The sequence below is a fragment of the Telopea speciosissima genome, chromosome 7 (assembly GCF_018873765.1).
Source record: "Telopea speciosissima isolate NSW1024214 ecotype Mountain lineage chromosome 7, Tspe_v1, whole genome shotgun sequence".
NCBI classification, from domain to species: Eukaryota; Viridiplantae; Streptophyta; class Magnoliopsida; order Proteales; family Proteaceae; genus Telopea; species Telopea speciosissima.
Genome location: NC_057922.1, coordinates 61,999,400 through 62,014,186, shown reverse-complemented (window position 1 = coordinate 62,014,186; position 14,787 = coordinate 61,999,400). Strand labels below are relative to the sequence as shown.

Below are 14,787 nucleotides of genomic sequence, written 5' to 3'. Positions count from 1 at the left end.
AGTCTCGAACCGCTATTACAAATTTATAATACCACAAGAGCGCTCCACTCCAGTCCCCACAGCCCAAAAACGGTCTTAACTCGAAAACAACTCGCGAAGCAGAAGTGTCACCAAACGCAGCTAAAGAGAGTAAAAAAGGAATCACAGCAATAAAAAGGGTAGGCAAGGCCGGAGCAGCCGAGGAGGCCAACAAAAAGGAACCTCTCACCAGTCACTTATAGTTCGTTGTAGATCGATAGATAGAGCCGTATACGTTATAAAGCTCCTCCTCCTCCTCCTCCAGATTCAACCGAACCAGCGAGGAATTTAGTCTCAAATTCCAATCAGACGGTCATGAGCGAGTGAGTCCTAATAAAGAACTGGGCCAGCATTGGTACTTGGGTGGGGTTATGTGGGTCCACTTTTGACTTTATCGGCATTTAGAACCGAAACTTTGGATCTAAGAGAAGAGACAAGACTGAAGTGCCGAACTCCGAAAGTCCAAGGGTCCTTCCCAGATAGAGAGCAAAGAAAAGTATCTGTTTGGCCACTTTGCGTACCAATCAGGTTCGACTATGGGGATGGAACTACTCCACTCCCACATGCCGGGATATCCGGTTATCCTCCACTCGTCTAGGCGTTAGATGTTCCGGTCTCATGGCAATGGTCTAAATGATCCAACCGGGGTGGTTTGATGGTCGGGTCCTAGTCCAAGCAGGGAACGTACATTCTAGGATAACCCTACATGCCAGGATCAAGCTCCTCTCCTGCAAGCCCAGCGCCCAGGGAGTCTCCGATGAGGCATCCAATGGCATTGGGCTGTTGGGTGTGCTGGGCCCCACATAGGCACACATCTTGGTGCGCCCAACAGCCCAACATCATTGGATGCCTCATCGCACACTCCTTGGGTGCTGGGCTCACAGGAGAGGAGTCGAATCCTACATGCCATGTTTGTGAATAATGAAAAAGCATATTAATCAATGATGTTTAAATGCAAAATTCATCATGTTGTAAGAACTTCATAAAACAACAATGCTTTGAATCGCTATGTCGTATCGTGCTTCCAGTTCCCGGTCTGATTCTCGCCATCGTTCTCGATCTTCATGGGTCTAGCTTTCGATTTGTCGATGACCGTTCTCCACATTTTGCTCTGTGGGAATCTAGGATGCGCCGAAGTCTTTCTCTTAACCAATCCAAAGATGTTGTTGCTGGGCGTTCCTTTCATGGCTATGTGGTGGGATTTCCGAAGCCTTCTAAGGATGCATTTTGTTATTTTCTGGGAAATTTATGGGAGCCATGTGGGGCCTTGATGGTGAAGTGTTTTGATAAAGGCAGTTTTTCGGTTGAATGTCGGCTCCCCTCGCACAAGGCTGCTATTATGCATTCTGCCCCCTGGTGGTTTGAAAAGTGTCTATTGCAGCTGGTGGACCATTCCGTTGATGATCCATATTATGTCTTTGAATGGGACCTCATTCCTGTTTGGACTCATGTTTTTGATATTCGGCCGGCTTGCTTTGATCAGTTGCATATTCGTCAGGCGTTGGCTGATGTGGGAGATATCCGTGAGATTATGCTTCACACTGGTGTGCTTGGTTTGCCTCCTTATACGGTACGGTTCAAAATTCTGATCGATAAACGGAAGCCCTTGATTATCTCGGCCCAGTTTGATAATGGTCAGGGGTCACTCCTCACTGTAACAATCAAGTATGAGCTTCGCCTTCTTTGTTTTTGTTGTGGGCATATTTACCATGACTTGTCTCATTGCCCTTACATTAGAGGCCATTCGGACCCTACCTTCCCCCCCCCCTGGGGTACTTCAACTCGGTCCTCACTAAGCCGCTTATGATTAACCTGGTTTCTGGCCTAGCGGGAATGTCTGATCCTTCTAAGACTGAATCTCGGTCTTCTTCTGATATGGATATCTCAGATTCGGTCACTGGCTCTGCGACTGGGGTTGCGGCTATATCACATCTTGTGGTTCATCCTGCTTCACAAGTTCCCATTGCCATTTCTACGGAGCCGGCTATGCCTGGGCTTGGGCCTGAGAGCCCTCTCACTTTTGACTCTTCGACTCTTCCACCGTTGGATGGACTGTTTGCTGCGCCTATGCCCTTCCTCTTCTCTATGGCGGAAACTTTCCATTGGTCCGTTCCTGGGCCTTCTGTGGCGGCACAAGGTCCTCCTCCTTCCTGTCAGTTGGGTGGTCCTTCTTTTGCACCTCACGCCCATTCCCTTGGTGGCAATTTCTTTGTGGGATCTTCATAGTTTACACCCCCCCGGTCTAAGAAGCGCAAGATGACCTTGAACGACTTGAGCCCGGCTTCTCTCTCGGAGTTTATCTCTCTCAAGGATACTATTACTTCTGCGTTATTGTCATCTTCTGATCCCCGTGTGTTACACTCTCTGATTAGGGATTGGGTTATTGATGTTGCTCCTCCCCCTCCTGCTATGTCCCTTTCTTCTGATGGGCTGGAACCACTGAGCTCTGCCTATACTGTTACTGATCCAACTACTCTGTCGTCGGTCTAGGACTACCTACTCGTGGCACCCTTTCGAATTGGATGGCTATCGAGCCACACTGTGCTCTCTGTGGCTCTAGTGTTGAGTCCATCTGGCATCTATATTTGTCTTGTGCTTGGACTAAGCATATATGGGCTTCGGGTCCCCTTGGACTGAGAACTGAGCATCTAGCTGCTCCATCTCTCATTGATCTCGTTACTTCTTTACTTGGCAATCTTCAATTGGATAAGGCTTCCCTCCGTTGGTTTTTTTCTGTTTTCATTGTAACTTGTTATTTTGTATGGTCTGAGCGGAACAAAGTGGTAATGTGTAATGCTATTGCGGACCCGCTTGTGGTCCTTAACAATGTTTCCTGCTGGTTAGCGGAGATGACTATTTCCCCCCCCCTTCTAAGGCTTGTGACGTGGGCGCTTCACAATTATTATTGCCATCTACTCTTACTAATTACTCGCTTAACTTGAACTTATCTAGATTGGTGGTCGCAGGTGTTTTTTAATCAGATTCTCAATTAGCGCGGTGGGATTATAAGGTTTTGTTAGACGGTCAGGCTATCTTGACGAATATAGGTTTTTTGGAGACATCAACAGCTCTAGATGCTGAAGTGTTTGGCTTATGGGTAGGTTGGGAAGCCGCACAGCAGCATAAACTTTCAATTTCTAATATCTAGGTCTCAAATCCCACTCTACTTAAGATGCTTAATTTTCATATAGGATCCCACATTTCACGAACTTATCTACCCTTTTTGCTTAGTTTTTTGGATACCACTGAACATTTAAAAGGTCTAACTTGTCAAATGTATAGAACTGATACTTCCTCCCAGGTCCTAGGATGTAATTACGTTACTTAGCTATATAATTTTTGCTTGCCATCAAAAAAAGAAAAATGCAAAATTCATCAAAACCATCCATATGATGTTTCTACCTTTCCTTTGGAGGCAGGGTTTAAAACCACGAAATCAGGATCTTGATCGAAGAGTCGAATTGGCCAGAATTGGGATCGGTCTTAGACGATCATGCCGATCTGATCCTAATTTTGAAACTCTGTCTAGAGGTCTCAGATCCTCATCAATCACTTGAAAATATTGGTGAAATAGAATAGAGGAGGTGGGGGCGGGTGGGGTGGGGTGTCCCTCAACATTAATTAATTGTCATTACACATTTATGTGTTACTTATTACTATTAGGCAAAAGGTTGACTAAGTGACTCATTCATTTAAGCTTGATTGATTGAGTAGCTCATCTAATTATGTCATATGGAAGATGGTGTGGTAATTTTGATTGTTGGGTAACTTGGAAATGGTATGGATTTGCTATGTGTTCAATATTAGTCTTAAATTCAAAAAATTATCTTCCCGTGTGACACAATACCCTCTCATGTATGTCAATGCACCCTTTTGGTGATTATGTACCCTTTTAGTACTGCACTAGGAGTGATTCTAATTAAAAGGGGAAGAGTAAATAGACAATGAAGTGAGAGCATCGACTATGACTAAACCCCCACCCCCACCCTCACCCCCACCCTTGAAGATGACTCTTAAATCTAACAGGCACCTCAAGACTCTAGCAAGGAGTCCCGAGCTGCCACCTTTGGGATCATTGGGGTAAAAATAGGGACTCATCTTGTGAAATTACTGCAGTAATTTCACAAGTGAGGAACCAATCTTCCCCTTAGTCCTAGATTTTTCAATGCTCTATTTTGTTATCTGGCAAGCTTCATCAAGTCCATTCCATTTAAATCCTGGTATAGTGGTATGTGACCAAGGGCATCTTAGGGTGTACTTGTCCATTAAATATCAGAACCATTGAACCACCTAGCAAAACTTAGGCCGGTGGGTCATCTAACGTACCTTTATCATGATCTTTATTACTATTGTTAATGTCCTTAAAATTTAGAATACTATTGTTAATTTTGTTGAATAGAATTTAGTTGCTTTGATGATACCAAAATATTCAAATACAAGTAAGATTTATAATAAAGTATTTATAAAAAGTCGTGACGATTACAGATAGCAATAAGGAGGTCATTAAATGATTAATTAATAATGGTTAAGATACTCTTTTCAATGGATTATATCTTACGTAGCTATAAATTGATGGACTGAGTTTTTCTTCACCCGATCTTGCAGTGCACTACAGTTTAGGCTTGAGAGCTTGACACATGGATGATGCAATATTCAACGGTGCCAAGCTCGAGAAGAAAAAAAAAAAAATTAGATCAATCAAGCTTTTACTGTTGGATGAAGCATCTTCCATGTGTTGAGCTCTCCAGCCCAAACTGCAGTGCACCACAAGATCAATGCACTGCAGAGAATTTTAATCCATGATAAAAAGAGTACCTTTCACTCAAAGGTTTTGGGCACTCAGATGGAACTCCAAAAACAATGGGAAGAGTAGTTTGATTATTCGTCGTATAAGAGGGCATGTCATCATGGAAGCCACTGATGAGATTTCCTTCACCTACGGTTAGAGTTTACGAATCGAATTGGATAAGCCGAAGCTAAGCCCGATTTCCCCTAATCTGTGTCAGGTCAATCTTATATGGAAATGCAAATTCTGAGGCTGATCCAGACCGATCCAAACTGATTTTGGATCAAAATCGACCAAAAACCGATATGGATCCCGATTCCATGTTTTTAAACTCTGCCTACAGTGAAGAATCTTTAGCTTAAGTTCAGTGTACTGCTGAGTTCATCTTCTGTAAACTTCAAATTGGTGCTTGTTATCTAGATTATCTATATATTTTAAACTGGACCGAGTGTTTATCTCCACCCACAATGAATGAGATCAGTTTCCCTCCATCCACGGTGAATGGGATCTCATTTACCAAGGGTTGGGAGAGGGCAGGAATGGGTATCGGGAAGGTATTTTGGAACCTACCAAAAACTTAGGGGAGGCTTGTGATCCCTAGAATGGTAAGTGAACCGTCCTCTATGGGTGGAGGAAAACTTCGTCCTTTTAAATTTGCAAAAAGAGTTGAACATGCCCAATAAGCCCATACCTAGTATCTAACCTGGCTGAGCCCAGGCCCAGTGTACCCATCATATTAAGACTTATTGCTAATTGACATATGATATGTAAGCAACCAACTTTGGCGTGACCCACCTAATACTAATTATTCTAGTCTTTCCATGATAATGATGATTCAGAATGATTAATCACCTTACCATTATCGACAATAATGATGGTTCAGAAAACATTGTTAAAATGGTTTAGGGTATAATCACGATTTTCCTGTTGGGGAGCGACCAATGAAAAGTTAGGATCACAATTCACAACAGGTTAAGTTTTTGGGCTTGGATTTTGCCAATACCAAACACAACCTTAATCAATATTACTGGAACCTACCTAACCTGGACCCCCTGTGAAGCATTCAGATATCCAAAAGGTAGATACTTTAATTGAATTAAAACGGAAATTGAATTAGGGACAGGAGCGAGATAGGAAGGTTAAGGGGTATGTGAAATAAGGGGTAGGGTTTTCCACGCTGCCAGTATGGGAGGAATCTCCCATGCTAGGAGGAGTGTGTGTGTTAATGTGGATCCCTCATGGTCGATATGAGAATCTTTTTCACCATAAAACAAGGGTGAGAATTCTCTAAGTAAGCGGCACAGGGGAGTGCACCAATTAGATGCAATGAAACAGTATTGTACATAGGAGAGCTTGGCATCCTTACCCCAGCAGTTTAGAACCTTTTCCAGTGAAATACTTATAACCCATTCATTCATTCTAAGATGGGGAAGATCCCATGCTCTTGCTTTCGCTCATGTTTATGGTCATTTAAATTTACTAGAAAAATGCCCTAAAAAACAGAAAGAACTAAGTTTAGAATTTTAAGATTATGTTGATAATGTTATACTTATGAAGAATGAAGGAAATTTGCCCTAAAATTGTATACAACATTCCAAGAGTCAAGAGCTTTTAGCTCCATTAGATTGTTCCAATTTTTTAATCAAAGCTTCTTCTTAATTTATATTTATTGGGAAAAACTTGTTGTAATTAAGGTAGGTAAAAAAAAAAGCTGTAATACTTTTTTTTTCAAATGAGGGTAATCCTGTCATTTCACATGTTTATTAAAAAATGTGGAGTTTTTAATAATTAATAACATATTAACTAAAGGTGTTAAAGGGTTCCTCGTCAAAACTCTGTGTATTTCATTTATTGTAGTGTAGGGTATATATACAAGAGTTAACTATAAGAGATAATAAATAACTCTATATAAAAATCAAAGTCAATGCCTAACATGTATAACCATATACACTAATATTGAATCGGTCCTACCATGTACATTAACACTCCCTACTCCTGAAATTCTCCATCCATCACTTCAGCAATCTATTCATGGAATATTTCATAACAAAGGACCTATGACAGAAAGAATCACAACCTATAATCAGAAGCTACAAGATTGCCAGAGAAATTACTGATGATACCAAAGAATTAGGTTTACAAGAAAGAGATTGAAAATTGATTGGGAATATTAGAGACCAGTAACTTGGAGGAGGTGGTGGAGAGAGAGAGAGAGAGAAGAAGAAGAAGAAGAAGAAGAAGAAATTTATTGCCCAAAAGCTACTCTAGTCCCATCAAAAGTTTCTCTCTCATCAGTCTCTTGTTAACGGAAGAAGAAACAAACAGTTCCCTCGCTTTCAGTGGTGGATTGAGTGTTTTGAAAGTTTCTTTGAGACGGTAAGACTAACAACGATTGCATTTGGAGTTCCGTTATGCTTATGGCTGCTTCATCTCAAGAGATTAGATGGAAGGAAAAAATCAGGAAATTTATTCTCTCAAGTGCAGTGCACTGCCCAAAGCATCACACTTGAGAATCCAACTGTCCATCCAACACTTACGAGGATAAAAAGACGCCCATGTTTTTTCGGTTGGATTCCCAAGTGTGCACTGGTGCACCGCACTTGAGAGGATGAAAAGTAGAAAAACCGAAGGATAGGCCTTTAGCAATTGTTTATGGAAAGTTACATAACTAACCCTTGTTTTCATTTTTGGGAGCGGTTCCAAACTTTTAAGTCCAATTACCAAAAAGTCCCATCCTAAAACATTGTACTCTCTTACGGACAAGTCACAAAGTCTATTGTAACTGACTTGGTTATAGAGAACTTTACCCTTTATTTATTGTCTTATGTTTTTTTTTGGAACAAGGAGATTTTTAATTAAGTAGGAAAGAATATAAATGTTTACAATCTAAAGAATTTCCTCCCACTAGCGTCATTCCATATCGTAACGGTAAGGGCCTCCGGAAGGCTGTCCATACACAAATGAACTTCATGGCAGGAATGTTAAAACTTGACCAGGAAATCGGCACAGCAGTTGATCTCTCTAACATCAGGTGTGATACATCATGGATACCATACTAAATCTTCTAATATGAGAGATGAGTGAGTCTCCTTTGAAGTGTTGGGTCATCCATGTAATTTCCTCCTGCCAAGAGGGCGAAACATCTATAGGGCTTCTCTTTCTACTATTCCTGCCAAGGATGAAGTTAAATCAATTGTTTTTAATCTTGAAACTTCCAGAGATACTAGTCATGATGGATTTCAAGCAATCTCTTATCAATAGTGTTGGGACCTGATCGTTTGATCTGTTGTGTGTTTATCAAGGATTTTTTTCATTAATCAAACTTTACCTTTTGGAGTCAACCATACTTTTATTACTTTAGTTCTTAAAAAGGATAATCTAGAGTTTGAGGATTTTCAACATAATAGTCTTTGTAATGTCTCTTATAAAAATATTGAAACATCGCATCCTTTAATATAGGAGAGGGTTCTCTAAGCTAGCAAAATGGAAAACCCACTAATCAGGGGGCGGGTTATAGTAACCAAATAACTACAACAATGTTATTAGATATTTGTCTATTTAGAATAAAAGCCGCCTGAAAGATGAAATAAATTCATCAAGAAAAGGTTTTAAATAGGGTTGCAACAGGGTCGGGTTGGGCCTTTTAAAACTCCAGCCCAAACCTGAGTCCCCTTAGTTGGGCCTAGGCTTGGCCCAGCCCTGACTCAGGGCCAAAAAAATCCAACACTGTCCCACCCTAGTAGAAGAAGAAGAAAGAAAGAAAGAAAGAAAGACGAAGTAATTTCTTATCCGGTTGGGGTTTTGACATCCCGAATCGAGATGGCACAAAGAAGAAAAGAAAAAAAAAAAAAAAAGAAAGAAGAATACAAATAAGAAGAAAGAGCATGAAGAAGAAGATAGGGTCGGGTTGGGGCGGGCCGGGCTTAGCGTAAGGCCTCAACCCTGGCCCGGAGCCCGGCCCGGCCTTGACTCAGGGCCAGAAATCCCCAACCCTGACCCGCTCTCAGGGCCAAGGTATCTCAACATAAGCCCTGTTAAGGCTTAGGGTGGGCTCAGGTCGACACTTGCACCCTATATATATATATATATATATATATATATATATATATATATAGAGAGAGAGAGAGAGAGAGAGAGAGAGAGAGAGAGAGAGAGAGAAAACTATACACAAGCGTCTTGAATTCATATGTGTTGGTCTCCAAATCTCATTTCAGGTTCAACCTTCAGAGATTTTCTTCATTCACAAGGTAATGTTTATTTCTTGATTTACATTTTAGTAGATTAAATACATATTTTAGTTAGTTAAATCTTTCATTTTCCTGCTTCTATCTTTCTCCTTTGAATCTGATTTCCTGTTGCATTTAGTTGAAAATATGAGCTAGCTAGTTTTATGAGATTAGATTCTTACTCCTTTATCTTCCATTACTTATTTTTATTTCATGTTAAATCTGTTAATACTTGGATCTTGTGGTCAATATCAACGAGTATTTGTGGTACATTTTATGTTTTAATCCAATCTATTACACCGAAGTAGGGGTGTCAATAAAGCCCGGCTGGCCCGAACCTGCCCTGAGCCCGGCCCGGGCCCGACCCTGTTTTTTCAACCCTGAGGGCGGGTTTGGGTTTAGTTATAGTTTGACCCTGGCAGGGTCGGGTCGGGTCAGGGTTTAGATCCTGGGCCTAGCCCGGCCCGGCTCGACCCGACCCTGTATTAATTATAAGTATATAATATATATATATATATATATATATATATATATATATACTATATACTTAATATAAGTATTTTCTTAACAAAAAAAAAGACAGAAGAGAATTGTAGAGAGATAACTACTAGCTTTGTCATCATCATGAAGTGGGAACCCAGAAAAAGAGTAGATCATCTACTATTTTGATCAGGGCCATAAAAAGAGTCACTAACATGATTGTTATTTAGTTGTAGCCCCTATAAGCTTCCAGGCCTATTGAGGGGACACTGTTACAATTGTAGAGAGAGAGTCTATACACGCCGTTTTTTTCAACATATTTATTAGCTGTTCCATAGGTTGAGATCCTATGTTACAAAAACATGGTCTAATGAGACACGTGGACGGTGCCATAAATCAGGACCAACCCGACCCTGGCAGGGTCGGGTCAGGGTTGAGAGTTTCTTGACCCTGACAGGGTCGGGTTAGGGTTAGGGTCAGGGTCGGGGTTAAGGCCTCTAGGGTCGGGTTAGGGTTTAGGGCAGGCCCGGCCCAACCTGACCCATTGACACCCCTACACCGAAGCAAAAAGTTCGGTAAGATTTCTGAAGTTTTGGAATGGCAGTAAGGGTCACTCAGGGCCGGGCCGGGCCGGGCCGAACCGAGGGTTTGTTAGGCCTTGCCAGGGTTTGGCTGGGCTTGAATTTAGGTTAAGGCTCCTAGGGTTGGACTAGGGCTTAAGCCAAGCCCGGCCCAGCCCTGCCCGTTGACACCCCTATCGGTTATCTTCTGAGGTACTATTGAATATTTGTTTGTAGTCTAGTCTGGGTTTTGATTACATTTGAAAGATCTTCGTCATTAGGTCCTTCTTTCCTTAAGTGTTTATACCCGTATCTCTATTCATGTAATTTTCTTACTTTCCCAGTTCGGTTTCTTCACATCTCCTATGGCACTCATATCATGTCTTGCCTTATTTGTGGGTTGACGGGTTTCTTGATGCTTTTAAGGTGTATTTGATCAGGTTTTCAATAACCAAAAAACCTACACACTTTTAGAAACCTGAGTGGACATTGAACCAGTTAGGTGTCAGGTTTTCTTCTATCTCCATCGGAATATTACAACGGAAACTAGATTAAAATACTAAAACTAAACTATTAGCTAGATGGACAAATACAGTTCAACCCAAACCGTTGGCATGCATCCCTGTTAACTTAGCTCAAAAAATAGAAGGAATTGGATTGTTGCTTGGCCAAATATGAATCCCAATACCATGAACCTAGCCCACAGTTACACCTGACCTATTTAATGCTGAAAAATCTTCTCAGATTATGTATCATGTAGGGGGAATGTTTTTTTGTGCTTCCAAGGATATGTATGGGGGCTAAAATATTTGATTGGATTTTAGGGCAGAAAAGACAGTTATATCTTTTCCCCAAAATTAGATTTTTACTGAAAAAGTGAAGGGATAAAAATATATTTATTACTTCCTCAATTTAAATTGTGTATTCTCCTATATATAGAGTCAACCAGATTAGAGGTCGTTGTCAAGAGTAATTTGAGGCTTTGAGGCTTAAGTGAGGTCTTCTCCCCTGCAAGGCTTTGTTGTGTGTTGCACCAAGAGTAATTAACAAGAGTAAGCAGTGAGAATTACTCTTTGCTTTTGTTAGTTCATTTTTCGTATACATTTTCAATTTCTATATTTCTCCAACTCTTCTCCTACTTTTAATTTCTTATTTGATAATGATGGTATCTGTTTCTTATAATTTTTTTTCCGTTGTGTCCAGTGTTTGCTGTTCTTTGCGCAGTCTTAGGACTTATGATCGTGTGCATCTCTTGTCTGAGAAAGAAGGTATGAATGAAAATGAATTAACCTTCCCCCCATTTTGGTAATTGTTCATCATTACACCCCTTTTATATGTTGGAGATCAGAATTCCCCTTTACTGTTCCTCTATATCCATCCAAATGCAACGACGGCCATCGTTCCTTCTATACTGTGGCTTAAGGAAAACTCATTCAAAAAAAAATTTATGACCTATTTGAGTATGTACCCAAGCCACCATTCTGAAAGCCATCAACAAAAACTTTGGCCTGCGTTGCATATTGGATAAAGTCTAAATTTTTTGGATGTGAATATGCAATAAGTTTTATTTGATTGATTTAGGCTCTCAAATTTGACACCTGACTTCCAATAACTTAGACATGTCTATGCAATGATCAAAATCACCAAGTCATCATACCATGTAATGACAAATCGTAGAGTATATATCGTTAATAAAATGGAAAAATATTTTCTTAATTTTCAATCATTTTGCATGGATACTCATCTATTATTAATTGATTTTGAATTTCAGGCCAGCAAAATGAAGATGGATACCAAAAACAACCTCCATCAGCAAGTGAAAGAAAAAATTCTTTTTGTATTGGGTTCGACAGCAACAGGGAAATTAAAACTAGCCATATATCTTGCAAATAAATTCCAAGGAGAGGTATTCACCCAAAAAAAAATTCCAAGGAGAGGTAATCAACTCAGATAAAATTCAAGTCCATAAGGGTTTGGATATTGTAACAAAGAAAGTCACCGATGAGGAGATGGGGTGGTGTTCCACACCACCTAATAGGAATCATAAATCCTAAAGCGGATTTCAGCATAGCCGACTTTTGTGAAAAAGCTTTACATGCAATGGCCTCCATCTTGGATCGGGGAAATCTCCCAATCATAGTCGGTGGGTCCAATAGATACATAGAGGCACTGGTAGAAAATGAAACCCTAAGATTAAGAAACAAGTATGAGTGCTGTTTTCTTTGGGTTCATGTCTCCCTCCCTATCCTGAAGAATTATATATACGAGCGTGTAGATCAGATGGTCCAATCTGGTTTAGTCGATGAAGTCTGATTTTTTCACAATGGATGGAGATTACTCCAAGGGCATTCGACGATCTATCGGAGTCCCAGAACTTGATACATACTTCAGAGCAGAAGCCACCAGTTGTGAAGACAAAGAAAAACTAGAGATATTGTTTGAAGAAGGAATAGATAGAATGAAATCTAATACATATGACTTAGCTCGTCGCCAATTTGAGAAGATTAATTGCTTGAGGGTTGAGAAGGGATGGAATATTCACCTCTTAGATGCCACTGAGGTATTCCTTAAGCGTGGTTTCCAACGTGAGCAAGAATGGCGGTGGCAAGTAGCTGAGCCGAGTATGGAAATTGTAAGCAGTTTTCTCTATGGAGATAAATATTAATGGCAGTATTTCTATTCTTTGTGGTGTCTATGGGAGCATTGATTCAGGGAGGCTGTGTGGTTTACCCTTTTGTGTTTTGTGGTTTTTTTTTTTTGTGTAGAAATTGTGGGGGCTTGGGCACATGTTGGCTTTTGTAAAATAATGATTACAACTTTAGGATGGAATAAATTGTCGTAAAACATTTCCCTTTAAAGGAAAAAAAGACAAAGACAAAAATTTTCTTAGCATCATTCATTGGTCGTTAATCAACAATGTACCACATTTGGTGGGAAAGGAGTATGAGAATGTGAACATCTTTTTCAAACTCATACAGTCAAATTTAAAGCTGATCTATTGCCTTAGACATCAAAACTAAGGTCAATCATCTTCGGTCCTCAGATACAGATTGTGTTAAGAATCGCCACATTAATGTACCTTATAGGGTAATATCTCAATAAATTCTTACCAAAAAAATAATCACAATAAATAATTAATTATGCTTTAGGATCACTTACTACTTGACAAAATAAGTTGTAACCTAAGTTTTTTATTACCCTCATTTTTTTTTGTTCTGTTGTGGGACCTTTTTGGGTCAAAATAGTAATTTCATCATAACCTTTGATTCTTCATGATTTGAAACCCCAAATGAAGGGCATAATGGTAAGATTATAGTAATTTCTCTGAAAATACAATCATCTTCTTCCTCCACTAATAAAAATGAAAAATTGAGTGCCCGATTGTCGCTGCTGTTGCCTTTGCTTGTCGAGTAAACCCATATTTGAGTCAAGATTTGTCTCTCAATTATAGAGAACCCTCTTGGAGTTTTGGGACGACGATCGAGTACAAAGGATAATTAAAGAATGGGAGAATATTCTCTGTGCCGCAGCGTAGCCTACGCCCAGGCATATGGGCAGCCTGTGCAGGGGGCAGGGTGGTCATTGCGCCCACCCCCATGTGCTTGGGTGCAGGCTGCGTTGCGGCACAGAGAACAGCACCCCTTAAAAAATAGTTACGTCGACAACAACATGGGAAGCTCATGCTATATTAAGATTTTTTTTGTTCTTGAAAATGGAGTGCCAGACGAAGGTGAGTCCTAGCTAGGTTTCTCCATGCTTAATAGGACTCAGGAGATGAGTCTCTATTCTATTAAACAACATAAATACAAGAATCCAAAGACTTGAGAACTCATAAATCAAGCAAAGAAATAGAGATCAATTACAGAGAGCTTAAAAATAGAGAAATTGGGAGAAATGCTCGAGTGGATGGATACATGATTCTGACCTAAACTTAAACTAACGACACTCTAGCGGCTGTGAAAGTACTATTAATCCTATCATTCCATGGAGATATTAACTCCACATCATCCTCAATCCCACATTGATCTCCACATTCTATGCGACTCTACATGATCAACGACTCTATATCATATGTGATCATCTCTGTTGAAGTGTATTTTTGAAGGCCATGACAGGGTTCTTATCGCATCGGATAATATATAAGGTCGTTGTCTCTTACTTAATTACAGAAGGGAATCTCTACATCTCTACTAAGGTTTCGAGGAATTCTAGAAGATATTATTCATCTCTCTTCTTAACTTGACATATGTATTTTCAATCATGTTCCAAGGGAGAATGACAACTGTGTTGACTCCCTGGCAAGGAGGGCACTATTGATGACGTGTATGATGGTGTGACCCATTTCCAATCCATGGCTTAATGATCTTCATAATCTCCAGCCATGAGCTTTCATGCTATCCTTAATAAATGATTTTTACCAAAAAAGAAAAGAAAAGAAAAGACGGGCCCACAAACATTTCCAGTTAGTAACGTATAGTCACTGCCACCATACTCCCAGTTGACTTTCTTTCCTATCTTTCAACACTATAAATGTCTCAATAAACATGGAAAACTCCATTAATGGTAAGGGGATAAGGTCTGATAACCAGCTGGATACTCTAGATTCTGAAATCTACAGAATATAGCAGTGAAATCATTTACACAAACTTTCCATTTTTCACCATATCTTTTTTAGGTACTCCTAATTTTCCCTAATTTATAGACTCAAATACTGCAT

At 40.0% G+C, this 14,787-nt stretch overlaps 1 protein-coding gene across 1 annotated transcript; it reads left to right on the top strand.

Annotated features, from left to right (window-relative positions):
- The first annotated feature begins 12,372 nt into the window (after positions 1-12,372).
- LOC122668760 (adenylate isopentenyltransferase 5, chloroplastic-like) lies at positions 12,373-12,735 on the top strand. The gene has a single exon (XM_043865292.1). It carries the CDS (start codon positions 12,373-12,375, stop codon positions 12,733-12,735), a length of 363 nt encoding a protein of 120 aa, XP_043721227.1.
- Positions 12,736-14,787: the final 2,052 nt, after the last annotated feature.

Excerpts from the sequence above, each read along its gene's own strand:
- LOC122668760 (XM_043865292.1), top strand. The coding sequence starts at position 12,373 with ATGAAGTCTGATTTTTTCACAATGGATGGAGATTACTCCAAGGGCATT.